The sequence below is a fragment of the Mobula birostris genome, unplaced genomic scaffold (assembly GCF_030028105.1).
Source record: "Mobula birostris isolate sMobBir1 unplaced genomic scaffold, sMobBir1.hap1 scaffold_460, whole genome shotgun sequence".
Classification (NCBI taxonomy): domain Eukaryota; kingdom Metazoa; phylum Chordata; class Chondrichthyes; order Myliobatiformes; family Myliobatidae; genus Mobula; species Mobula birostris.
This window is the reverse complement of record NW_027277715.1, coordinates 164,383-191,765: the sequence shown is the minus strand read 5'-3', so window position 1 is coordinate 191,765 and position 27,383 is coordinate 164,383. Positions and strand designations below refer to the sequence as shown.

At 45.5% G+C, this 27,383-nt stretch overlaps 1 protein-coding gene across 2 annotated transcripts in view; it reads left to right on the top strand.

Moving 5' to 3' along the window:
- LOC140193231 (sarcoplasmic/endoplasmic reticulum calcium ATPase 1-like) overlaps positions 1-27,383 on the top strand; it is a 199,933-nt gene that overhangs the window by 89,445 nt on the left and 83,105 nt on the right. For both annotated transcript variants that reach the window (XM_072250625.1, XM_072250624.1), the window contains exons 6-8: positions 3,522-3,602; positions 11,942-12,027; positions 19,215-19,679. In XM_072250625.1, coding sequence (XP_072106726.1) covers positions 3,522-3,602; positions 11,942-12,027; positions 19,215-19,679 — 632 coding nt within the window. The remainder of the gene's footprint in view (positions 1-3,521; positions 3,603-11,941; positions 12,028-19,214; positions 19,680-27,383) is intronic.

Here is a 27,383-nt window from a genome sequence, read left to right as displayed (position 1 = left end):
TACTCTGTCTGTATCTGGGCTCGCCCTGACCAGGGGTTACCCTCACTGCTCTGTCTGTATCTGGGCTCGCCCTGACCAGGGGTTACCCTCACTGCTCTGTCTGTATCTGGGCTTGCCCTGACCAGGGATTGCCCTCACTGCTCTGTCTGTATCTGGGCTCGCCCTGACCAGGGGTTACCCTCACTGCTCTGTCTGTATCTGGGCTTGCCCTGACCAGGGATTGCCCTCACTGCTCTGTCTGTATCTGGGCTCGCCCTGACCAGGGATTTCCGTCACTGCTCTGTCTGTACCTGGGCTTGCCCCTGACCAGTGATTTCCGTCACTGTTCCATCTGTATCTGTGCTCGACCTGACCAGGGATTGCCCTCACTGCTCTGTCTGTATCTGGGCTCGCCCTGACCAGGGGTTACCCTCACTGCTCTGTCTGTATCTGGGCTTGCCCTGACCAGGGATTGCCCTCACTGCTCTGTCTGTATCTGGGCTCGCCCTGACCAGGGGTTACCCTCACTGCTCTGTCTGTATCTGGGCTCGCCCTGACCAGGGGTTACCCTCACTGCTCTGTCTGTATCTGGGCTCGCCCTGACCAGGGGTTACCCTCACTGCTCTGTCTGTATCTGGGCTCGCCCTGACCAGGGGTTACCCTCACTGCTCTGTCTGTATCTGGGCTCGCCCTGACCAGGGGTTACCCTCACTGCTCTGTCTGTATCTGGGCTTGCCCAGACCAGGGATTTCCGTCACTGTTCCACCTGTATCTGCGCTTGCTCACCGCTGTTCTTCACACTGACCAGTGGCACATCACCCAGCCCTCTTAATGCCCTGGGCTTCGCCTACATCTGCCGATAAAGTCAGAATCAGGCTTATAATCACCATCTTTTATGAAGTAAAATTACTATAAATTACAAACTAAATAGTGCAACTGAAAAGGAATAATCAGATTTGTGAACAGTTCAGAAATCTGATGGTGGAGTGGAAGAAGCTGTTTCGGAATGATCGAGTGTGGGCCTTTAGGCTCCTGTACCACCACCTTAGTGGTAGTGAGACAAAGAATGCAAGCCCCAGATGTGAGGGTCTCGGATGCCGTTGACTGATTGGTCAGTGTGGACTTCGATAATGGAACAGGGACTCCCTGAGGAGAGGGGCTGGCTGCACTCTGTCCAACCCTCAAGGTTATTCCAGTGAAGGCTGGTGTATCTCTGTTCAAGGGAGTGGGGTGGCCAAAGGTCATTATTCCAGCTGGGCTTTGAAGGCCACTGTGCTGATCCAGGACCGAACTGCAGGACATGCCCATCCTTGCTTGAGTTCTCTGCCTCACCTGTACCTTCTGGGGGAGGAGGGTCTGAGAGCTGGACTTTGAAGTAATTACGTGGAGGCAACCACAGATCCCATAGCTGGTCCAGAGTGATCTAGCCTTTCTCCCAGTAACTCAAAACTATTTCTGTACTAACTTCGATAGTTAACAGGATGCAGGTAGGAAAGGTAACACAAACTGACAGGAAACATAGGCTGCAGTGCAACAGACACTAAATGCTGGAGGAATTGAGCACCTATGGAGGGAAACAAACTGTCAATGGTTCAGGCCGAGTCCCTTCATCAGGACTGGAAAGGAAGGGGCCAGAGGCCAGAATAATAAAGGGGAGCATGAGCTGGCGTGAGACGGGTGACTCCAGGCGAGGGGAGAAGGTGGGCAGGTGGGGGAGATGTAATAAGCGAAAGAGGCAAAGGGGTGAAATTGGTGGATCTGATAGGAGAGGTCAGTTGACCATGGAATAGCTGGAGGGGGAGAAGATCCAGAGCAAGGAAGGAATAGGTGACGAACAGTTTGAGAGAGGGGGAGGGGAAAGAGAAGAGGTAATGGGGGCCACAGGGATAAGGAACAATCTGTACAGCCGTTGGAAACAAGCAGGGCAATGGAATTGATTCCTGCCATAAAGTCCTCCGCCAATAAGGTTTCGTGCATCTATCCCTCTCCCTCTCACTGTGCAGTAACCTCTGCCACAGCAAACTAGGATCTATCCTAAAGCCAAGGGTTACTGACCGTCACCTTTACTGAGAGCCCATCTCCCTGCTTTTGACTTCAAAATCCCTTTTGGGTCACAGTAATGTGCAGTGGAGATTGAGGTAAGCCAGATGGTGTTACTTTTGATGGCTTACATTAACTCTGTATACTCACCTTTTCATTAGCTTGAATTATTTTTGTGTATTATTTGCTGTACGGATTTCATGAAGTAAATGTAGCAGGCATGAAAATGTGTTAGAAGTGATATATGAATGTAGGCTATCTGCATGTCTGATAGAGTCCACCAGCCCTGATGTTATCTCAGGGGTGCCTGCTATCAGCCGGCCATAGTCATTCACGTTTCATTTTTGAGCAGAAACGAGCAGGGTTTGCAAACCCTGAAGATTTTTTTTTGCCAGTAAAGTTGAAAAAGAGAACACTTGGTAATTTACTATTAGTGTCCATTTGGTGCAGCTCATGTGGAGCTCCACTCCATCGATGAAATGTTTCCTCTTGGGAACTGGGCATTAAGTGCACTGCTAATTGGTTATCTTTTATTCTTTAGCCTTGCGTAAACTGCTACCTTCTGCCACTTTGTGCAACCCCATATAAGATGGAGTTTATGCACATTATTGGCAAGTCATTCAGCTGCACAGTGAAGTGGTCAGGAGTGGCTGGACCTGACCCCTTAGCCATTGCTATCTGTCCTGATGCACTCCAGTTGGCATGTAAATGTAAGAATGAAAAGGCATTCTACAGATTATTCTTGCAATTATTTTATTTTGGTGAAAAAGTTTGAGTGGGCTGCCATCTGATGAGATGCCAGTAGTCCAGTAAAGGCATGGCTGTTCCAAGGAGAAATGGCTTGAGGGTCATTGAGGGAGATTCTGCCGGGAAGTGGAGGAATATGACAGGTGAACCATTGGGACTTGATCTTATTTGTTTATCCTTCAGGATATGCGCCAAGATGGCAGTGAGCGTCTCAAACACTGCTGCACTAGTGAAGGCACTCCCCAAGCCCGCAGGGAGAGAATTCCAGGCTTTAGACCTGATGGTGAAGGACCGTCAATATATTTTATTATCAGTATGTTGTGTGACTTGGACTGAAACCTACAGATGGTGTGTTGCCCAGGGTGTCTGCTTGGTGATAGAGGTTGCTGCTTTAGGGGGTCCTGTTGGAGTAGCCAGGTGATTGTTGACAGGGCACTCTACAGTGACTGCGCCAGTGGCGGGGAGGGGAGGGAGGGAGGGAATGGTTAGGTTAGTGGATGGGTATATGGGCTGGCTTTTGCCTGGATGATGTTGATCTACTCGAGAGTAGCTGGTGCCCCACCTATCCAGCTGTGTTGAGAGTGGACACATCTGTTTCAGCTGCATACAGAATGACGATGAGTGTAAATCTTTGATGACGCACGGCACAACTGTTAATCGGGAGGGGCATATGGATCTCTCACAAGGTAAATCTCCAGTCGGAGGAACAGATCAGTTGGCTTAGTCTGATTGTGTTTTTCTTTCTTCTTTCTCAGTTGGTGATAAAGTTCCCGCTGACATCAGGATCATCAGCATCAAATCCACAACACTGCGAGTGGACCAGTCAATTCTCACAGGTGAGGATCCTGGTTCGATTCTGTCTCTGCCAGGTCCAGGTTTGTTAATGTACACTGCAGGTCATTTCCATTATTGAAACTGCAAAGTAAGCCAGCTGGAATCGCTTTGTTCATTGATCATAGAAAGTTGTAGTTGTACTTTTTACTACAACAATATTGGGGTTGTCACCTGCTGCAAGTTTCTGCCAATCACTTTAGCATTTCTCTTTGCACCCATGCTGTTTGCATTGCTAGCTTTACACTGTTCTGTTCTGTGCTCACCACTGTATTTACTGTTGTATTTCAAATTACCGTGAGCTTCACATAACCAAGAAATTTCAATGTACCCTGGTGTATGTGACACTTAACTATTTTGATCTCATCAATGCAAGGACCTTCCTGTCCACACAAGTTTTGTTTTCTGTTTGTCTGTTCTGAGGAGCCACCTGCTGAGGTTATTGGGGGTCATGGCCACCTGGAGATTGAAGGCAGCAGTTATAGTGTTGTGACATAGACCTCTATCATCAGGCTCCTATTTTTGCACGGACCAGAAGCAATTTGCCAGCTAGAATACCTTTCTGGTGTAGTGTAGTCTCAGGGTCAGACCTGTCTGTGGTCCATAATGTAGTTTCTGTTTCACGGGGTTTGACTCAATCCAGTTCTAGGGTTAGTTTCCACCCAAGAAGTCTTTACCATAGTTATTAGAGTTGGAATGTACAGTCCAGTATGGGTTTGCTTCAGGATTGCTCTTGTTTAGTGGCTAATGGCCTTAATGAGGACGTGAATCAATCATGGTAACTCCAAAAGTTTCTCCCACTTTTCTCACGACCACCTCCTCCCAGGGGCTCAGAATCACAGTATGGACCCACTCCTCATAGACAGAGATTGGACATTGCCTATACATTTTTCACAGTATGGACCCACTCCTCGTAGACAGAGATTGGACATTGCCTATACATTTTTCACAGTATGGACCCACTCCTCGTAGACAGAGACTGGACATTGCCTATACATTTTTCACAGTATGGACCCACTCCTCGTAGACAGAGACTGGACATTGCCTATACATTTTTCACAGTATGGACCCACTCCTCACAGACAGAAGTTGGACATTGCCTATACATTTTTCACAAAGTAGGAAGTGGCCATTTGGCCCACCAAGTCCATGACAGTCCTCTCAGAATTTGTATCAGTTTTATTTTCCAACTTAGTTCCCTGTGCACCCATCAACTCCCACCCCTCCAAGTCTCTTCCCACCCACATACGCTGGGGAAATTTACAATGGCCGGTGAGCCTGTTCACCTGTGTGGCTTTGAGATTTTGGGAGGAAAGCAGAGCACCCCGGGTAAAACCACGTAAACTCCACAGAGCTGGCAACAGAGGTCAGGATTGAATCTGGGTCACAGTGAGACTGTGGCCCTACTTACCTCATAATTGTACTGCCACACCAGCTTCACATCACGGGAACTTCGAGTAAACGAAGCTAGTGGCAAAATCAATATCCATGAGCTGTTGACTTTCATCCACTCTTCACATTCAGCCATGGGCTAGTCTTCTCAAATCTGGCTGCTCACGGGAACTACACTCCCATCTTGTCTCTGCTGCATGTTGGTGTGCAACCCATTCTCTTAAATAGATCTAGTGCAGGCTGCAGTCAAGCAAGATGTGTCATTGTCCTAGCCCTCTTCTCAATCTCTCTGGCTACAGTTTAACACCAACCCTACAATCTCTCTCTATCTCTCTCTCTCCCCCTCTCTCCCCCTCTCTCCCCCTCTCTCCCCCTCTCTCCCCCTCTCTCCCCCTCTCTCCCCCTCTCTCCCCCTCTCTCACCCTCTCTCACCCTCTCTCACCCTCTCTCACCCTCTATCTCTCTCTCACTCTCTTCACACTCACTGTCACACTCTGACTCTCACGCTCTCTCACACTCACTTACTCTCTCACTCTCTCTCTCTCACTCTCACATTCTCTCACTCTCTCTCTCACTCTCTCTTTCACTCACTCTCTCACATTCTCTCACTCTCTCACACTCCCACATTCTCTCACTCTCTCACCCTCTCTCTCTCTCACTCTCACTCTCTCACTCTCTCACTCTCACATTCTCTCTCACTCTCACATCACACTCACTGTCACACTCTGACTCTCACGCTCTCTCACACTCACTTACTCTCTCACTCTCTCACACTCTCACATTCTCTCACTCTCTCACTCTCACATTCTCTCACTCTCTCTCTCTCTCACTCTCTCACATTCTCTCACTCTCTCACACTCCCACATTCTCTCACTCTCTCACTCTCTCTCTCTCTCTCACTCTCTCTCTCTCTCACTCTCACTCACTCTCACATTCTCTCTCACTCTCTCACTCTCACATTCTCTCTCACTCTCACATTCTCTCTCACACTCTCATTCTCTCACACTCTCTCACATTCTCACTCTCTCACTCTCTCACTCTCTCTCTCACTCTCACTCACCCTCTCTCACTCTCTCACTCCCTCTCTCTCTCTCTCTCTCTCTCTCTCTCTCACTCTCTCACTCTCTCTCTCTCTCTCACCAATCTTGGTGTCAATCCTCCAGTCACACTCAGCTAGCAGCGTCAGGGCCCACAAGATGAGGGCCAGTTTTTGGATGTAGTGGCAAGAGATTACCTGGAAGAAACTATTTAAGATCTCCTTAAAGCCTTGGAAAAATCAGTGATATTCCCAATGACCCATGGGAATCCCTGGCCAAAGGAACACTCAAAATCCACTGAGGGAGAGAAAAAAGCAGCTGAGGGACTTCAGCACCTCCCACACTAACCACCCCATATGCTCAGCTCATCAGGCAGCCTCTGGGTCCCATATGCCAGTGACCTGAGAATCTGCAGAACTGGAATGGAGGTGAGTCCAAGGCACATCTAAAGGGTAGTCCTGCATACACCACTCACGTCCCTGTTCTTCCACTCAGGTCTGCTCCAAAGAGATAGATGTACTTTTATTTTTTTTAAACGAGGACTTGCTCCTTTTCAGAGCCTCCTTGTCATGAAGCGCACTGCAGCCTCTCCAGTTTATGTCTAATGGCAGCTAGTTTGTGTGCAGAAGGCTCATCCGATTAACATTGTTCATTCCAGTGTTGGTTGAAGGCTAAGTATTGGCTGTGGCCTTCCAGGAACAAACCACATCCTCCCAACCCTGTTCGCCCTCCCTACCACTGTCCCCCCAGCCCCAGGTCATGAAGTGGTTCAGCATTGCACTCTCAATAATGAATAGCATTGGTTCAGATAGGGCGGGACCGAAATGTTTTGTCACACAATACAAGTTTGTAAAGCTAACAATGGACTGCTGTCAATTTGTACTTGTACCTGAAGATTGTTTCCTAGCAATGGTAGTGAGAAGAATGGAAATGTACTGCTTATCAACCCCATGTAATGAGTCAGAAACGTGTGTTCTGGAATGTGCACAGAACATAAAATGCATATTTTCATGTATCCACCTCTGGGGCATTTCATAGATTTTTAAAAAATATATGCAACCTTGCTTCAATAAAAAGACCTGCAGTCTTGTTGATAGCTTGAGAGTTCAAGGCAACACCTATATTATTTCTGTTCCTGCCAAGAATGCCACAGGCCTACATTTTTCAGGTAACCTGTTTTTGTTCCGATGGTTCCAAAATGAGTTCCTTCCTCAGCTGGTAAGTCATTCGAGGGATGTGTCAAGGAAGACACGCCACGTGGGTACCGTTAACCCTAGTGCTTTCAGACCCTGACTAGGGTCTCCGTAACATTGGAGATTTGCACTGGGAGTCAGGTGTGGCAGCTTATCTCTCCCCAGTTTGGTTGCTGTTGGTCACATGCCGTCTTTTTCTTTCATTGAGATGGAAGTGGCTGCCGTGCTGGACTGCTGAGAGGGGTATGACAGAGCACTGTGCTGGGAGGTTGCAGTGCAGTCGGTGGGTGCTGGGAGGTTGCGGTGCAGTCGGTGGGTGCTGGGAGGTTGCGGTTGGTGCTGGGAGGTTGCAGTGGGTGCTGGGAGGTTGTAGTGCAGTCGGTGGGTGCTGGGAGGTTGCGGTGGGTGCCGGGAGGTTGCGGTGGTGCTGGATACTGGTGTCAGAAGATGCTGGTGATTGAGCTGTTCTGCAGTGACGAGGGCCAGGGATCTGGCGTGGAGGAAGGGACCTGGAATTGCAAGAAGATTTCCTGAATTTGACTGGTCATTAACTAGCAGCCGAGCTTCATTCCTGACGTTGTAGCACATGTCTTCTCTGAGAAGTCTCCTTTCTCCTCACCTTACACCTTCTCCATCAGCAACCCCAGTAAGGCACCCAAGTCTGGAGTTCTGCTTGCTCCAGACCCCACGAAGAGGCACAAGCTGGCTTTTTAATTGGTGCCAGTTCCCTGTGATATTTGACAGCTTCCTGACACCAGGAGCAGGGTGAGCTCTGACAAGATAGTGGCCCGTTTAAGACGTGCGTAATTAATTAGGCATGCAGCAATATGGCAGTCCCCCACTCCTGCCCTGTCTGCTCTTTTGATTTGGAAACCCTCCCCAGTCTCTAAGACGGGCTATTCCCAGAGAAGCTGCAGTATGTTAATACAAAATGTTTAAGTGCCAGCAATGTTTTTCAATACCCAGGTAGAAAAGCCCAGTTCTGGCTGCAGGCACAACTTTGCAAACCGTTGGTGTGTTTAATAAAATAAGTCTTCAATAGTTCTTCCTGTCCTGTGGTTCCCATCAGTTCCAGTTACCCAGTGGTTTTTGGATGGCAGTTTCTCAGGAATAGCAGCGCCTTTTTCCAAACAGACGAGTTTCCAAATAATGCCACCTGCACCATAAGGTCATCGATTGGCAGACACAGGACTTGGCCTAGCAGTTCTGTCAGCCTCAACTCTCGTGGGAAGCCGCTTCTTGTCTTCATTGTAAGCGGAAAAAAGACGTCACATCCTATGATTCAGCGTAGATCTGGGAGTGCTGAATTACATGATATTTCTGCAAATAACCGCCGACTCTTCCGTTTGTTTTACATTTCTGAAGTATGTTGTGAAGGAGAAAATCAAAGGCTTTGTTCCTTTTTAGAAATCAGATTAGACAGTTCCTCCAACAAAGCAGCACTCGCTCACCAGATACTGACCTGCAGTAACCCCATACCAATGTGGATTGGGATTCAGAGGCTAGGAATCCCAATTCCCCAAAACCGGTCCACTATCTACAAGGCCCAAGTCATGTGATTCCATGTCCACGTGATGGAACATCCGCCACTTACCAGTAACACTGGTACTCAGCAGCTCTCTGAACGGCATGCCACCCACACCACACTGCAGCACAGTGGAAGCAGTTTGTTCCAACTGGAGCATCTCACCAAAACTCCTCAGACAGCACCTTCCAAATCCAGCACTTCAATTACCTAAAACAAAAGCATGGAAACATGGAAGTTGCCTTCCAAGCCACACACCGTCTTGTCTTGGAAATGTATCTCCCTTCCTCCAGCATCACTGAGCCTAAGGCCTGGAACACTCTCCCTAACAGCACCCAGACGTCAAGGATTGCTGCAGTTCAAGAAGGTAACTCACCATGGCCTTCTCAAAGGTGACTACGTTAGGCAAATACATACAGGCTCAGCCTGTATATCAGTTGAATAAAATATTGAATTCATCACTGGAGATGCCCTTACTTAGCTGGCTGTTGGCCTGTTTTCAGACTGGGATTAGATTATTAGATTGGATTATGAGGACACGCAGTCCTCTTTTATTGTCATTTAGTAATGCATGCATTGAGAAATGATACAATGTTTTTCCAGAATGATATCACAGAAACACATTACAAACCAAGACTGAAAAACTGACAAAAACCACATAATTATAACATATAGTTACAACAGTGCAAAACAATAGCATAATTTGATAAAGAACAGACCATGGGCACGGTAAATAAAGTCTCAAAGTCTCTCGAAAGTCCCATCATCTCACGCAGACGGTATACCTCCAGCACCGCAAACTTACTGATGCAGTATCCCAGAAGCATCCAACCACAGTCCGACCCTGAATCCGTCCGAAAACTTCGAGCCTCCGACCAGCTCTCCAACACCGAGCACCATCTCTGCTGAGCGTTTCGACCCCGGCCCCAGCAACAGGCAATAGGCAAGGCCGAGGATGTGGGGCCTTCCCCTCCGGAGATTCTCGATCGCGCAGTAGCAGCGGCAGCAAAGCGGGCATTTCAGAAGTTATTCCAGATGTTCCTCCGTGCTTCTTCACGTCTGTCTCCATCAACTCAGGATTGTGCACGGCATCCTACTTCACAGATACGATATCATTCGGAACGGCTGCGTGCGCTGCGTCACGTCACCATCTTCTCCTCCCTCCAGTGATGTGAAACCACTGACCCTAGGTAAACACAACTGCCACTCAGAGGCAGCTCCCGTCCCACTATCACCCTGCTGCACACCAAGGACCGTCAGCCACCTGCCGATGTGTGTCCGGTTGCAGGACCATTTTCCACAGTGTAATTACATGATTTGCTGAACACTAACTTTTAGTTAACAAAATCAAATGCGGAAAAGGGAGGCGTTGACCTTGGAAGGTGATAACTTTGCTGCTGGTGAGGATCATGACGTGGCTCAGGATGCATAAATCAGGTTCAGGAACCACGTTCTGAGACTTCTGTTTGGAACATAGCTGAGTAATTCCACAGGTCAGCCTGCTCTTATCTCAGGCAAGGCCAGGCACTCACTTTAAGTAAAAGCTGGAGAAATTCTGTGGACTTGGGAAGGGAAGAAGTGAGAGGGTTAAAATGTTCCTCTATGCTTTGTGGATAAAGAGTATTCTCTTGATCTAAACAGCCACTGGGTTGTTCATTCTTAATCTGGGACACTGGCTAGAGGTAGTTCAGCAAGTAATCAACTACAGTAATCCATCGGGTAGAGGAGTAATACAGGATCACCAGGATTTCACAAGTCCGGCTGCAGCACGCTGCCAGGGTAAAGTCACCATTGTGGGCCTCCTGAGCAAGCAACAAATCTTGGAACAACAGTTATGAATTCTGTTTGATCTAGTGGCACAAGCAAAGATGGCTTTCACCATTTTCAACCTCACAAAAGCCTTTAGCTCTTTTAGCTGGGTGAAACTGTGGAGCTCAAATTCAACTCCATGGATTTCCAATATGAAGATGATACTTGTAATTGTGCGCACTAGGAGCCCGAGCAGGTCACTGAGATATGCAAATGGATGGTCTATACACTGAGTATACACAAGGTAGTAGTCCTCTACCAAGCTGCCCTCACTAACCCTTCATGACGCAAACACGAGGAAATCTGCAGATGCTGGAAATTCAAGCCGCACACACAAAATGCTGGTGAACACAGCAGGCCAGACAGCATCTATAAGAAGAGGTACAGTCGACGTTTCAGGCTGAGACCCATCATCAGGACTAACTGAAGGAAGAGCTAGTAAGAGATTTGAAAGTGGGAGGGGGTGGGGGAGATCCTAAATGATAGGAGAAGACAGGAGGGGGAGGGATGGAGCTAAGAGCTGAAAAGTTGGTATCCCTTTTGCCAATCAACTTTCCAGCTCTTAGCTCCATTCCTCCCCCTCCTGTCTTCTCCTATCATTTAGGATCTCCCCCGCCCCCTCCCACTTCCAAATCTCTTACTATCTCTTCTTTCAGTTAGTCCTGACCAAGGGTCTCGGCCCGAAACGTCGACTGTACCTCTTCCTATAGATGCTGCCTGGCCTGCTGTGATCCACCAGCATCTTGTGTGTTTTGCTACCCTTTCATGATAAAGGTTCACAGTAAGAATCTGGAGAGCCTGATTTCCCTTATCGCTGGAGTCAACACTTAGTGTGTTGATTAAAAATGTGAAGCCCTTGTCTGATGTTTTATTGACGGATGTTGCTGCTTAATCTCTGTCAATTTGTCTAACTGTTCTGAACGATATTTCCTTCATGTGATGAGGGAGGTGATGTAGCTAAATTTGCAGTTCAGAAGCAGCTGGTCATGCTGTTTAACTTGCAGCTTTTATTTCCTTTACATACATCCCGAAGATCCAGAGGCAAAAGGTATTAATGTTCAGCGGGCAGAGCTAAATGTTTGCTTCTTTTCGGATCAGGAAAAGGTATCAGATTGTCAGCTGCTGAATGGAGATGTAACTTTGGTGTGTTCTCACCAAAGATCCTTGATTGATATTTCAAAATCATCCGCCTTTGCAAACTAGTCTTTCAGAAGCACCCAGCTTAACCCACCGGGTCCTTCATTGCCAGTGGTTCTTTACAGCAAGCCTTCCGTTGGTCAGCGTGTACCCAGTATGATGTGTGAAACCACTGGACAGGTCTGTTCACTTTGGGAATCCCCATTCTGTGTGTTCTATGTTCCCTCACTCTTTCTCCTTTCTATATCCAGGGGAATCTGTCTCTGTCATCAAACACAATGACCCCGTGCCTGACCCACGGGCCGTAAACCAGGACAAGAAGAATATGCTGTTTTCGGTACGTATAAACCGGGGATACCCATATTGACGCTTTGCTGCAAGTTTGAGTGCTCGGTGGGGGGTGCTGCTTTTTTTGCTGGTGGGGGAGGGGGGATCATTGCTTTGCCTCTGCTTTCACGTGGGGGGAGCTGGGGAGGTGCTTTGGGGTTCTAACATTTAACCATCATGGGGCACTCCTCTGTTTTTATGGAGGGTTGCGAAGAAAAAGAATTTCAGGATGTATATTGTATACATTTCCCTGACATTAAATGTACCTATTGAAACCAAAGGTAGGAGCTACTTCCTGGATGAAAGTCAAAAGCTATTTCTCAGGATCTCGTTCTGCTGTCAGGTAGAATTTTGCATTATTAACAATTGGAGTTTGAAGATTAGTTCAATGAAGTGGGGAGATCAACTTGTGTTGGGCACAATTTTCTTTTGGCTTTTTGCCCAATTTTTCCCAAGTGTAACATGTACATTTTGAGCACATTCTCTCACACTGTCGTAAAGTATAATTCTTCATTATCCTCTGCAGGCAAGGCTCTAAAAATTGCTTTGCATTGTTCTGGGGGGTGCTTAAGTACTGTTGAAACTTAAGGTAGACCTTAGAGGTTGAAAATTAGCCCAGCGATGAATTCTGATGCTGTATTACTTACAGGCCAGAAGAAAATCATTGGTGTTATAGGAAACAAACACAAAATGCTGGAGGAACTCAGCAGGTCAAGTAGCATTTATGAAGAGGGGAAACCAACTGACTTTTCAGGCCAAGTGCCACAGTAGCATTGTTGTTAGCAGGACTCTATTACAGCTCAGGCTGTCAGAGTTCATTGGCAGTGTCAGCTGTAAAGAGTCTGTTCGTCCTCCCCGTGAAATGTGTGTTCTCTCCAGATCCTTCAGTTTCCTCCCATAATCCAAGGTTAGTGGGTCATTGTAAATTGTCCCTTGATTAGTCTCGGGTTAAATTGGGAATGCTGAGCGGTGCAGCTCAAAGAGCCGGTTCTGCATTGTATCGCTACCTAAAAAAAGAGTTGTTGGTTTGCATGGGGAAGAGATCTGTTGTGCAGAGAGGCCTGTGTGCTGTAACCTCAAGTGGCATTTGCCTTGATGAGGAGATGAAAGGAAAGTAGCAAAAGTGGGGATAAAGGCAGGGAACAGCTTGGAGAAATTCAAACCCAATTTGCAAGAGTTTTCCTGCAATTTATGGTTGTCCTTGCACCACTATCACCAGTGCTCCTGACTTCAAACACCCTTCCATTTTACCACCCTATCCACTTTATATATTCCCTTATAACCTACAAGGTGGCCATTCAGCCCATCCAGTCTATGCTGATTCACTGAGCAATCCTATCAATTATAAGCAGTTCTCTCATGTTGCCATCGACATTACTCATTTGATTCACTCAGTCACAAGGGGCAATTTGCAGTGACCAATTAACCTAATGAACCACATATCCTTGGGATGCAGGGGAGGCAGGTGCAGCCAGAGGAATCTCACACGTTCACAGGGAGAACGTGCAGTGAATCTCCACATGAACAGCAGTGATGGTCAGCATCAGACAGGGTCTCTGGAGCTACGAGGCAGCAGCATTGTCACTGGTCTCTTTTAAGATGCCCATGTGCCTATACTTTAAAGAAGCTATTGGTTGTTGACCTGATATCATGTCAAGTGTGCTCATCAGCACTGGAGCGTCACGTTCTCACACCTCCAACAAGCACACTGAGCCCTGACTGTGGGAATGTAAACCTTACAGCCTGCCAAGCGAAGAGTGACCCCTCTGACCATTTTCCACACGACTCCATGGAGGAGAAGGGCCCAAGAACAGGGGGAGATGTGCATCCTTGTCTTGTACTAACGAGGGATTAGGACAAGAAGCAGCTGGCAGAACATTTAAGAGCTATTTATCAGAGAAATTGCAGGGATGGGATGGGCTAGAAAGGACAAACATGAGGCAGGATGTGATTTTGGATGAGAAATCCATAGCCATTTTAGCAATAAAATTAGGGCCAATTCACTGCAGTGGCAAGGGATGATAATTTCATTTTAACAATGACTTGACTTCACTGTAAGCCACAATCTCAGGGACAATTGCAAAAGGAGGAGACAAGTTAGAAGTAGGATTGGACAACAGTAGATGGAGGTGTTTGAAGCTGTTTTTAGATGTATCCATATAGGATTGTGAACTAAAGTTCTGTGTCAACACTGTGCATTATAAACTTATATAATGAGGGGAAAACAGAGGCACGGTTAATTTCAAAAGCACCAGAACCGGAATAGCAGGGCCCCTGAGTCACCGGGGACTGGCTGGAGTTCCTTGAGGAACAATGTGGTCCTAGTGCTGGTTTTAGTAAATGAACTGGAAAACAGAAGGTGACGTAAAGACTATTCTGGGCAAGTGATCATAACGTGACCGAAACTATTGGCAATGCTGAAGGTAAACCCAAGTTAAAGGCGAAGTTGAGAGAAGCAAAGTGAAAGCAGATGGGTGACAGAGCACCTCACCCAGTAGTGGTAAATATTTGTGGCAAACAAGATTTTCTGTCCAGCAACACATTAGGATATATTTCCACAAGTTAAAGTAATTGAGTCAAAAATAAGTTTCCCAAATTAAAGCCTTTAGGATATAGAACAGTACAGGCCTTTAAGCCTATGATGCTATGCTGACATATTAACTTACTCCCTGATGAATCTAACCCTTCCCTCCTACAAAACCCATAGCCCTCCATTTTTCTTTTCAAAGTAAAATTTATTATCTGAATACATACATGTCATCACATATAACCCTGAACTTCTTTTTCCTGTGGGCACAAATTTCATTCATCTGCCTATCTAAGAGTTTCTTAAATGTCTCTAAAGTATCTGCAACTACACCACCCCAACAGGGTGTTCCAGGCACTTTACACTCTGTGTTTTTAGAAAAACTACCCCTGAACATCTTCCCTAAGCTTTCCTCCTCACCTTAAAAGGATTGGCCATAACCTCTGGTATTTGCCATTGGGAATGGACATAACCTCTGGTATTGGCCATTGGGACTGGACATAACCTCTGGTATTTGCCATTGTCTCCCTAGCAAAAAGGCACTGTCCACTCTATTTATACCTCTTATAATCTTATACTTCTCATCCTCCTTTGTTCCAAAGAGAAAAGCCCCATCTCACTCAACCTTTCCTCATAAGACAGGCTCCTGAAATGTAAGTTCAGCAGTGTGTTAAGGAGGAAGACTGGTTGTCAATATGAGAAGTAATGGTGTCAAAATGAAGAGATTGAGTCCCTAAGGAACAAAGACGGTTGGTAAGGGAGAATAAAGGGATGGAGGGACCTACTGGTCACTGCCCTACTGCAGTGAATTCCAGTTAATTGGGACACATTGGGACCAGTACATTTTGTCCCAATTAAGCAGCTGCTCCAATTAGCTAAAGTCTCATGGAAATAGTTAAAAAGGAACAAAAAAGACAAACTGAGTAACAAATTATGTATTTAGATGAAATTCAGAAGAAATTAGAACCAGTGCTATTACAGTACTTTAAAGCCTAATACTTAACAACTGAGCAATTCATCCAAATCTTTCTTCTGACTGTAAATGAATAAAATCAACGCAGACACCAAGTGCAGATAATGGACTGACTGCATTTCGATGACTGCATCCTCCAATTCTTCACTTTCATTGTAAAGATTATTGTTAATACCTTCAAATTCCCCGTAGATCCTAACTTGTTGAAATCATGAAATTTTCATTTTCACTCCTAATCATTTCTAGCATCTCCGAGCTTGAAACCACAGTGAACAAAACGGTTCTGAATTGTCTTACTGCTTATTTCTTGCCAAGTATCAGTGATAAAAAAGTCACGGTTACTTGGTCTTTTGAAAACAAACACATGCAACTGGTGCTATTTAAAAACTGCTGGCTCAAAACGTGGTGGAGTGTCTAGCACCCAAGCCAGTGCATGTGACCGATGCTAGTTAGAAACTTTTTGGCAACAGTTTTCTATCCCAATTAAGCGAGATAGTGTCCCAAATAAATGGAGAGAATCCCAGCTATTTTCTTGAATAAATTTTGTTCTTTAAGGGTTGTTCCAAATAAGTGGTTGCTCCAATTAACTGATGGCCCAAGTAACTAGAATCTAGTGTATTCCCTTACATCTGTATCCTTTGATCCAGGATCAGTGACGATGGAATGGCAGAGCAGACTCGATGGGCTGAATGGCCTAATTCTGCTCCTCTGTCTTATGGTCTTATGATCTAAATGTTAGATTAGGTTATGAAGACACGTAGTCCCCTTTTTATTGTCATTTAGTAATGCATGCATTAAGAAATGATACATTATTTCATCCGGTATGATATCACAAAACACAGGACAAACCAAGACTGAAAAAACTAACAAAACCACATAATTATAACATATAGTTACAAGCAGTGTAACAATACCATAACTTGATGAAGAAAGTCCGTGAGCACAGTAAAGTTCAAAGTTTCTCAAATGTCCCACATCTCACACAGACGGGAGAAGGAAGAAAAACTCTCCCTGCCATGCCGACCACAATCCGACTCTGAGTCATCCGAAAACTTCGAGCTCTGATCAGTTCTCTAACACCAAGTACTGAACGGCATCTCTGCGGAATGATTCGACCTCCTTCTCGGTTGCCAAAAGCAGGCAAGTCCGGGGATTTTGAGGCCTACCCTCCGAAAGATTCCTGACCACACAGTAACAACAGCAGCGGACGAACGTTTCAGAAATTTCTCCAGATGTTCCTCTGTGCTTTCATGTCCATTCTCCATCAAGTCAGAATTGTCCACGGCCCCTATTTAACAGATATGACATCATTTTTCACCGGAGAGCTGCGCACGCGCGGCGCGCTGCCATCTTCTCCTCCCGCCTTCAGCCACTTGTGTCTGTTCCATGTCAAGTTGGTTTAGTGCTCGAATCTGACGTTCCTTCAGCATTGTTTCCACTTTCCATCTGCTTAAGGAAGGGTGCAGATGAAAATGTGGAGGTGTTTGAGAATGTAACCAACTGGTGGACTTGGGCAAGTGGCATCTTAAATGTAGATATTGAATTTGATAAAGGCCAAGTTGGCAAGTGGAGGTATTTTATCAGTGACATCTGTAGATGAACCTCCAGGAGGACCATTACCTTGTCACAGGGTTGTAGGCTTACGTGCCTCAATAGACCAGAGAGCTCTCTTGGCTAGAGTCAGGGTCTTGTGCTTTGGCTCTTGGTAAGGTTACCCGTGCCAAACAGTTCAAAGGGTAGAGGCCTGACTAAGAGTGGTCCACCAGCCCTGCAATTTCAGGGATTCAACTCAGGACTAACAAACCTGACTGGTTTAAAGAAAAACTGTTACAGAAACAGCAATGAAGAATCCTCCTCCATCTGCGTGCAATAGTATGGACAGATAGAGATGGAGAACCTTCATGCTGCCCTAAGCATCAGTGGTGTAGTGAGCAGTAAGCTGTAGAATAACTCAACACTGACAGTTCAAAGTTGTAATTATGACAGTTGAAATATGTAGATAATCTGACAGGTGATAAACTGTCACCTCTGAGAGATTGTGAGCTCTCTCGGGTGGTGGGTTGTTACCTTGGAGATTGTGAGCTCTCTCGGGTGATAGGCTATCACCTCTGAGAGATTGTGAGCTCTCTCGGGTGGTGGGCTGTCACCTCTGAGAGATTGTGAACTCTCTCGGGTGGTGGGCTGTCACCTCTGAGAGATTGTGAGCTCTCTCGGGTGGTGGTCTGTCACCTCTGAGAGATTGTGAGCTCTCTCGGGTGGTGGGCTGTCACCTCTGAGACATTGTGAGCTCTCTCGGTTATTATATAGTGCACGGAAGGCTTTTCCGATGCAGGGTGAAGAGTGAGAGCAAGATTTGTGAGGAGATCCTCTGACACTGTATGGGCAAGTTATTATCTGGGAAAATTGAAATTGCTTTTCTGAAAGGAATTAATTGAGGATCTTTGTAACAGACACATAGATAGCCAGCTGGTTTAAAGGAGACTGACAATAGCAGAGATCAGTTTATTGTATCAGACTGGCACTGGGGGTTTTGTAGTTGACTTTGCTATAAAGAACATAGTCCCTGGAGCAATTGTGTAGTTCACCTAACTCAGCAATAAGAAGGAAATGACATGGCTGCTGTGAAGGGGCTCAGAATACAAAACAGCAACAGGGCCTTCAGCCACTTGTGTCTGAACCAACCACAATGCCAATCTAAATCTCATCTGCCTGTAGCTGATCCATTCCCTGCATATTCATGCATCTGTCCAAAAGCTTCTTAAATGCCTCTATTGTATCTGCTTCCACCACTGTCCTAGGTACCCGTAACTCTGTGTATAAAAAAAAAATTGACCCACACATCTCTGTTAAACTAAATGCATGCCCACTAGTATTTGACACTTCTCTCCTGGGGAAAATATTCTGAATGTCTACCTCTCATAATCTAATAAGCCTCTATCAAATCTCCCCACAGCCTCTGCTGTCCCAACCCAAGTGTGTCCAACCTCTCCTTATCACACATGCCTTCTAACCCAAGCAGCATCTTGGTGAATCTCTTTTGTGCCCTCCCCAAAGCCCCTACACTCTTCCTATAATGGGGTGACTAGAACTGCATGCACTAGGAATGAAAGGTTTTACTTAAAGCTAAACCCAGCAATCAAAATCTTTTTACAACTGTTCTTTCAATTCATATTCCATCTTGGTAGCCTCCAACCTGGTGGCATCAACATCAACTTCTGCTCCAATTTCCCTTCTGCTCCCCTCCCCTTTTGTTTTCCCCCAGTCCTATGGCTCCCTTCCCTTCCCCTCAACATTAATGGTTAGGTTCTTCCACTTATCACCTTCCTTTTGTTCCCCGCCTCCTTCCCCAGCCACCCACTCTCCTTCCTCTTCACCCAGTCTCGCATATCACCTGCCAGTTTGTGTTCCTCCCTCCTCCCCCACCATCTTATTCTGGTATCTTATCCCCTTCCTTCCCAGTCTTGATGAAGGATCCCGGATTGAAACATCGACTGCTCATTTCCCTTCATAGATGCTGCCTGACCTGCTGAGTTCATCCAGTATTTTATGTGTGTGGCATGAAGCGTTATTTCATGTGGAGAGTAATGATACTTTTAAAATTTAGGTGCCTTATTAAACTTCATTTCTCCTTTCATTTTTCCAGCTGACAATTGTTGGAGCCATTGCTGACCTTGCCTTTGCTTGCTGTTTCTCTCAGGGAACCAATATCGCGGCTGGGAAGGCGCTGGGTGTTGTGGTGGCCACAGCAGTCAACACGGAGATTGGCAAGATTCGCAACCAGATGGCGTCCACCGGCTGTGAGAAGACTCCTCTCCAGCAGAAGCTTGATGAGTTTGGCCAGCAGCTGTCCAAGGTGATATCTCTCATCTGCGTGGCTGTGTGGGTCATCAACATTGGGCACTTCAACGACCCTGTCCACGGAGGGTCCTGGGTGCGTGGGGCCATCTACTATTTCAAGATTGCAGTGGCCTTAGCAGTGGCTGCCATTCCCGAGGGGCTGCCTGCTGTCATCACTACCTGCCTGGCCCTGGGTACCCGGCGCATGGCCAAGAAGAATGCCATCGTCAGGAGCCTTCCTTCCGTGGAGACGCTGGGCTGCACGTCAATCATCTGCTCCGACAAGACTGGCACGCTCACCACCAATCAGATGTCTGTCTGCAAGGTAAGCGGGTCAACCACTGAGTGCCCATTCCTAACAACTTGCCCAATGTTATATCCTCTGCTGCTCAAGCCCAGACTGGTAGTGTTGTTGATAATGAGGAGAGAGTGTTAGGCTGCTGAATGACATTAATCAGCTGGTAAATTGGGCATGGCAGATTGAGTTTAATCTTGATGAGTATGAGGTGATGCATTTAAGTATAGGACACACAGTGTACTGTGAATGATAGGGCAAAGTTCAAAGGTCCCTGAAGATGGCAGAGCAGGAAGATAAGATAGTGATGAAGACATATGGGATACTTTCCTTCATAGGAACACAGATCTCCTTGTACAACACACTGACAGCATTACCTTTATTTGTCACATGTACATTGAAGCATACACTCAGTAGCCTCCTGTACCTAATAAAATAGCCAATGAGTGTGTATGTTTGTGGTCTTCTGCTGCTGTAGCCCATCCACTTCAAAGTTTGATGTGTTGTGTGCTCAGAGATGCTCTTCTGAACACCACTGTTGTAATGCATGGCTACTTGAGTTACTGTTGCCTTCCTGTCAGCTTGAACCAGTCTGGCTATTCTCCTCTGACCTCTCTCATTTACGAAGCATTTTTGCCTGCAGAACTGCTGCTCACTGGCTGTTTTTTGTTTTTTGGCCCCATTCTCTGTAAACTCCAGAGTCTGTTGTGGATGACAATCCCAGGGGATCAGCAGTTTCTGATGTTCTGAAACCACTCCACCTGGCACCAACAATAACTCCATGGTCAAAGTCATTTACATCGCATTTCTTCCCCATTCTGATGTTTGGTCTGAACAACAACTAAACCCCTTGACCATGCCTGCATGCTTTTATGCATTTATTGCTCAGATCAAATATCAGAATGGGGAAGTGATGTGATCGAAGAGACTTTAACCATGGAATGATTGTTGGTGGCAGACGGATTGTTTGAGTATCTCGAAACTGCTGATCTCCTGGGATTGTCGTCCACAACAGTCTCTAGAGTTTACAAAGAATGGTGTGGAAAAACAAAAGATACCTAGTGAGTGGCAGTTCTGCAGGCAAAAATGCCTTATTAATGCAAGAGCTCAGAGGAGAATGGCCAGACTTGTTCAAGCTGACAGGAACTCAAACAGCAGTGGTGTGCAGAAAAATCATCTGTCAGTGTGCAGTTTGTTGAACCTTGAAGTGGATGGACCCACAACAGCAAGAGACCGCGAACATGTAGCAGGTGCCTAATAAAGGGGTGATTGAGTGTAGGCCTGGACGTGAGGGGCCAAAGGGCCTGTTTTTTGCTGCTGATTTTGTACACTTTCCCCTTAATTGTAATGTACTTGATCACAGCTGTGCTGTGAGAGACTGGGAGAACATGTACCACAGGGGTAGGACTACTGCATGCAGACCCTTGTCATAGAAGATTTTGCCTTCAGTTCCATTTTCTTGCCTGGGCTCATGATCTTTGGATGCCCCACTGTCCAAAAATCTGCACCTCCCACTGGCAAGCACATTCACAGTTCTTCAGTGTCAGGAATTCCAACAATCCTTCTATCTGTGTGCACACCTCCCATTCTCCATGTCTTACTGCAGACATCCCACCTCTCCCGGAAGTTCTGGGAGTCTCCTGCAAACTGATGGTGCTACCTCCCTGAAGTGAGTTTTTGCGGGGTGGGATGTCTGTTACTGTTAAGCTCATTCTGCCATTCAGCATGGACACGGGTCCTTCAGCCTGCTCTATTCGTGTCTAACATCAACAGCTTAACTTACACTAACACCATTTTTATTCTTATCGGCCCACCAGGAATTCTACCACTCAGCTGCGCACTGGGCTATTAATCTACTACTCCACTCTTCTCTGGGATGTGGGGAGGGACCCAGAGCCTCTAGAAGGTCACAGGGAGAAAGTGTAAACTTGACACAGGTTGAAGCCGGGCTTCTGGTGGTACCAACTGCACCACTGTTCTGTCCTCACAGATAATCTTCTTGCCTTTTCTCATTCAAAGAAGCCAGTGTTCCCAGTTGTATACCTAATCCCCTGTATTCTAACTTCTGGTATTTCTACAATCTCTCTAAACACCCACATAGTATCAACTTTTAATTTTCATCAATATCTTAGTCCATTTAAACAATGTTTTGGCATTCTGTTGTACCGGAGTGTAAACCCTTGCCCTTCCCCACGCTAAACCCCATCTGTCGTGGTTTCCCCACAAACATGCCCTGTCAATGTCCCTGTAGGCTCGGTGTCCTCTTGGCAATTTGCTTTCCCACTTATCAAAGATCACCAAACTCTGAGCCAACATTCCCAGTGCCCGTCTCACTTTCCAGGCAACGTCCGTTCACTAGCACTCACTGCCAGTACAGGATTTAATCCCATACCTGTCGTACGCAGATCAGATCCACATTTTCCCCTTTTGTGACGGGTTGCAGGGAGAGTGGTTTATTACAGACTGGAACACACGTTTGTCATTGTCCCTGCTGCGTGGTCAATAGTTCGGCATTACGTCATTTGGGGTTTTACAGGAACTTAACACTGATTTACATTTAGGTTGTGGAGACACAAAGCGGATTGACTATTGAGAATGCTGCTGTCAGATTCCCATCTATCATAAGTGATATCAGTGATTTATTACACTTGTTAATGAGTTATTACAAAGCAAAGATTTGTTCTCTATGGGTTCTTCATCATTAGAAATGGTCACTCTCATGGCAACGAACTCCTGAATAAAAGCAAACAGAACATAGAGCAGTACAGCAATGTTCGGCCCTCAATGTTATGACAACCCAATTAAATTAGTAATCAAATGGCCAACTAAACTAACCCCTTCTGCCTACACAATGCCCAAATCCTTCCATTTCCCTACATTCATTGCCTATCTAAGCATCTCGTAAAAATTCCTGCTACCATCTCTGTACACAAAAAAACTCTAGCGCCTCACATTCCTTTGAACCTACACCTTCTCACCTCTGACCTCCTGGTATTAGACTTTTCAACCCTGGGGTAAAAGATGCTCTCTCTCCACTGTCTATGCCTCTCATAATCTTATAAACCTCTTTCAGAGCTCTCCTCAGTCCCCAGTGCTCCAGAGCAAACCACCCAAGTGTGTCCAACACATGCCATCTAATTGAGGCAGCATCCTGGAGATCCTCTTCTGCAACTTCTCCAAAGCTTTGACATCCTTCCTATAATGGAGAGACCAGAACTGTATACAATCCTTCAGACACGGCCTAACTAGAATCTTATAAAGTTGAACCACCCTATCAACCTCTGTGGGTAACTTAAAAACACCAATCTTGCTGGTCATGCTGAAATAATATAAAGGAAGAAATTCTGGGGTCCAAGCCATGAACTTGAACTCAACAATCGCTCTGCTCATTCATCAGCACTGTTAAGGGTCTTGCCCCTTAACAGTGTGCAACACTTCACATTTGGCCAGGTTAAGCTCTTCACATTTGTGTTAAATTCCATCTGCCATTTCTCTGAGCAATCCTCATGTCATCTCCAAGCTTACTAACCTATCCATCTATAGTTTCATCTAGGACATCTATATAGATCACAAACAGCAGAGGTCTGAGTACAGATCCCTACAGAACACCACTAATCACAGACCTGTAGCTAAAATAAGTCCCTTCAACCACTGCCTTCTTTTTTTTCAATCGACAAGTCAGTTCTGACTCCAAATGACCAATTCACCATGGATCCCATGGATCTTCATCGTCTAGATGAGCTTTCCATGAGGGACCTTGTCAAATGTCTTACTAAAATCCATTCTTACAACATCCACAGCTCTACCTTCATCAATCACCCTCATCACTTCATCAAAAAAACTCAATCACGTTAGTAAGACACAACTTACCCCTCACAAAGTCACGCTGGCTCTCCCTATTTAGGCTGTGGTTTTCCAAATGCTTATAAATCCTGTCCCTAAGAAATCTCTCCAGTAACTTCCCTACCATCTGACTATAGTTTCGTGGATTATCCCTGGTTCCTTTTTTGGTTAATGGAACAACATTAGCTACTCACTGGCCTTCTATGACCTCACTTGTGGTTAACGAGGACCCAAAGATATTGGTCAAGGCCCCAGCAATATATTCACTGGCCTCTCTATAACCAGTGGCATATCCTATCAGGTCCTGGGGATTTATCCACTTTGATGCTCTTTAAGAGACCCAACACGTCCTTCCTTTTTACCCCGAAATGCCCTTTCATATTAATATGTTCAGCACTGATCTCCCTATCATTCAGGTACTTCTCCTTGATAAATACTGATGTAAGATACTCATCAAGAACCTTACCCACCTGTTCATCAAGGACCTCGTCCACATCCTCCGCATCCAAGCAAATGTTCCTCCTTTATCCTCTCCCTAGTTATCCTCTCGCTCTTGATGTATGTATAGAATGCCTTGGGATTCTCTTTAATCCTACCTGCCAAAGACTTTTCATGGTCCTTTCTGGCTTTCCTCATTCCATACCTGAGTTCTTTTCGGGCTTCTTTATAGTCTCAAGGGCTCTGTTTAATTCTCAGCTTCCTAATATTTGCAGACTTTTCCTTTTTCTTCTTGTCACCTCACTCAACATCCAAGATTCTCTTACCTTGCCGTCCTTGTCCTTCCTTCTGACCGGAACATACCTGTCCTGTACTCTGTAGTTGGTCTTTGAACATCCTGCACACGTCAGATGTGGACTTGCCCAAAAGAGCTGTTCCCAATTAATTCTCCCCTGTTCCTGCTTAATGCTCTCGTAATTTGCCCTGCTCCAAGCTGATACTCCCCCACAAGGTTCATACTTATCCTTATCTATCTTAAAATTTAAAGAGTTCTGGTCACTGATCCCTAACTGCTTGCTCACTGAAAGGGTGGTCACCTAGCCAAGGCCAGGCTCATTACCCAATACCAACCCCTTGTTGGACAATCGGAGCATATTCTGGAACTTCCAATTCAGAACACCAAATGAATGAAATTCTCAGCAGGCCTTCCTCTGCCCAGATGAAGCCTGACCTGTTGTGTTTTTCCAGCACTTTCAGTTTGTATCATTCTGTTATTTGTAGGTTTATTAGAAGTCCTGTTACTCAGCTAATCATATAGTTGTCAAGTGTAAGGATCCAAAAGCTGGTCTTGAACGAGGGCATATGTTGGGTCCAAGAACTGCCACCACATATGTAAATGACTTAACATGGGAGATGAAAACTTAGGGGAACGCAATTGTTCACAACCTTTCATGATTCCATATTGAGGAATTTCGAGCTCTGACCAAATTATTGATTATGGGATTCCTTTTTCAATCTATATCACAGTTTAGCCTGCATTACATGCTCTTCATTGAACTCAGACTTCTAAACATTACATTTTCGTTATTGACCTAAAGTTCATGGAGGAAAAGCTAAATGTACTTCGAATGCGAGAAATTGGATTTCCCAGCTGGGGAGAGAGACTTGTACATCAACTATCAGGATTAATGGCAGATTAGTATAAATGTGCAGTTAATGGTCCGCGTGAACTCAGTGGGATCTGTGGTTCTCATGATCCTATGAACACGGATAACCTCCCAGAATGGGTGTACAAATCATGTATCACAAAATAGATCCGTTACATGTGGGGAACTGTGGTAAAAAGGACACAGAGACGATATGGAAGGATTTTAGCTGGTGTAAGGGAAAAAATAAGTGACCCAGGATAGAACTAATTCAAAGAAAAAATAAAATTAACAATAAAAATGCATTCTGTTTTGAAGGAGTGGAACTAAGAACTTGGAAACAGAATTAAAGCTAATTAGACCAGTTATGTGGACAGTGCTGACTTTAAACTTTTCTCTGTGGTAGAAGAGGGAATAGGTTTGAAAGTTTAGTTGGAGTTTTGAATGAGTGAGTGGAGGAGACAGGTACTCTTGACATGAGAGAAGTAGCTAGATAACCATTTAAACCATCTGAGAGAATTACTGATCAAGGCTGTTGAATGGCATTTGTATAGATAAGCATAGGTATTAAAATTTCAGTGACCTCTAACCCCAACGACTCTGGGGAGGCAATGAAGTTTTTACAAGGGGAATAACTAGATGAGAATTACAGCTGTTAGAAAAGATTGGACCAAGCAGGAGCTCTTGCACTGGAAAGGAACGGCGGATGGTGACCTGGTTTGATCATTTTGATTCGAGTGACATCAGCTCAAACTCTAACACAGCAGTCTGAGAATTTGAGTTAACTTTCATAATGCTGGTGTAGAAGGCCAGTGATTAGAAAACGTGGTCATGGATCAGTGATTAGCCCAACAACTCTCACAGCTCCAGCAGCATCCTCCAGGGAAAGAAACTGACGGCTTTTGATATAACCCCAGACTGGTATCACCATGACTGATTTACCTGTGGCCTAGTCCCTTGGGTGTATCAAGACAGAGCAGCAAGTCACAAGGAATGCTTTGGACATGGTTGGGGAAATGCAGTTGATATAATCTTGGTACCTTAAGAATTAAAAAAAACTGGAAGAATCCTTGTATAGTTGAACACTGTAAAATAAATAGTTAAATTAACTATTAAGTAGGTGATATAAATATTTAACTAAACCAGTGAAACTACCAGTGTTAATCTGAAATGGCTGTTAGATTTTCATTAATAGGAAGCAAGTGCAATTTTGAAAAGTGATCTTCCAAGTGGGCATAGTGACTAAAGTGACATTTAATTCCCCCCCCCCCCCCCAGTTATTCTGTCTCCTTTTCCATGGTAAAGTGTGAGAGTTGTTTTGAAGGCACCTCGGAATAAAGTCGGCTCTGAGTTGGAGCTGATCGGGTTGTCAGATTCCTTGCCTCAAAGATCACTAAGAACAATTAAGTTTGTCAACAATTGAGTTCAAGCTCCCTACTAGGTGGGGTACATCACTGGTTAGGGCCCAGATTGTGTATTGGGTATAGTTCTGGTAAGCACCATTCACAGGGAAGATGTGCTTGTGCTGGAGAAGGTGGGGAGGAGATTTATGAGGATGTTGCTAGGACTAGAAATTTGTAGCCATGTAAAAGATTAAGTGGGCTAGGTGTGTTATATTTGGAACAGACAGAGCTGAGGGGAGCTGAACTTAGATGTATGAATTTGAAAGGCTTTGATGGAATAAATATAAGAAGGTCCTATTTTCCTTAGTAAAGTGGTCAAACGGCTCATTTAAAGGAACTAAAGAGTTAAAGAAGAAAAGGGGAAAAGTAAATTTCTAGAAGCTGGCAAAGTTCTGGAAGGGTGATGAGGTCAAAGTCTTTGGATGAGTTCCTGAAGCCCTGTGGATGGCAGGTTAGTGGCCCTGAGCAAGGAGGTGGAACTAGGTTAGTTAGCTCTTCACTTAGCATGGGCAAGATGGATAGCTTTTGTGCAGTAAATTCTGAGAGTCCGTGATTGGCACGGAGCAAAATCTCACCATCTACATTATGTTGCTGGAGTCTATCAGAGCAGCAAGTAGTCGATGGCGGTGGAGAGTGACTAGATGGCAAAATGAATGCACTGGAACGGAATCCTAACTATACTTATTTAAAGGGAAAACCTATGCTTAGTGAGATCACATGGAAATGTATAAATGGCTATCAGGCAGAGAACAGGAATTCTGCAGATGCTGGAAATTCAAGCAATACAACAGGTAGTCCTGACGAAGGGTCTCGGCCTGAAACGTCGACTGTACCTCTTCCTGGAGATGCTGCTTGGCCTGCTGCGTTCACCAGCAACTTCGATGTGTCAGGCAGAGACGGTGTTT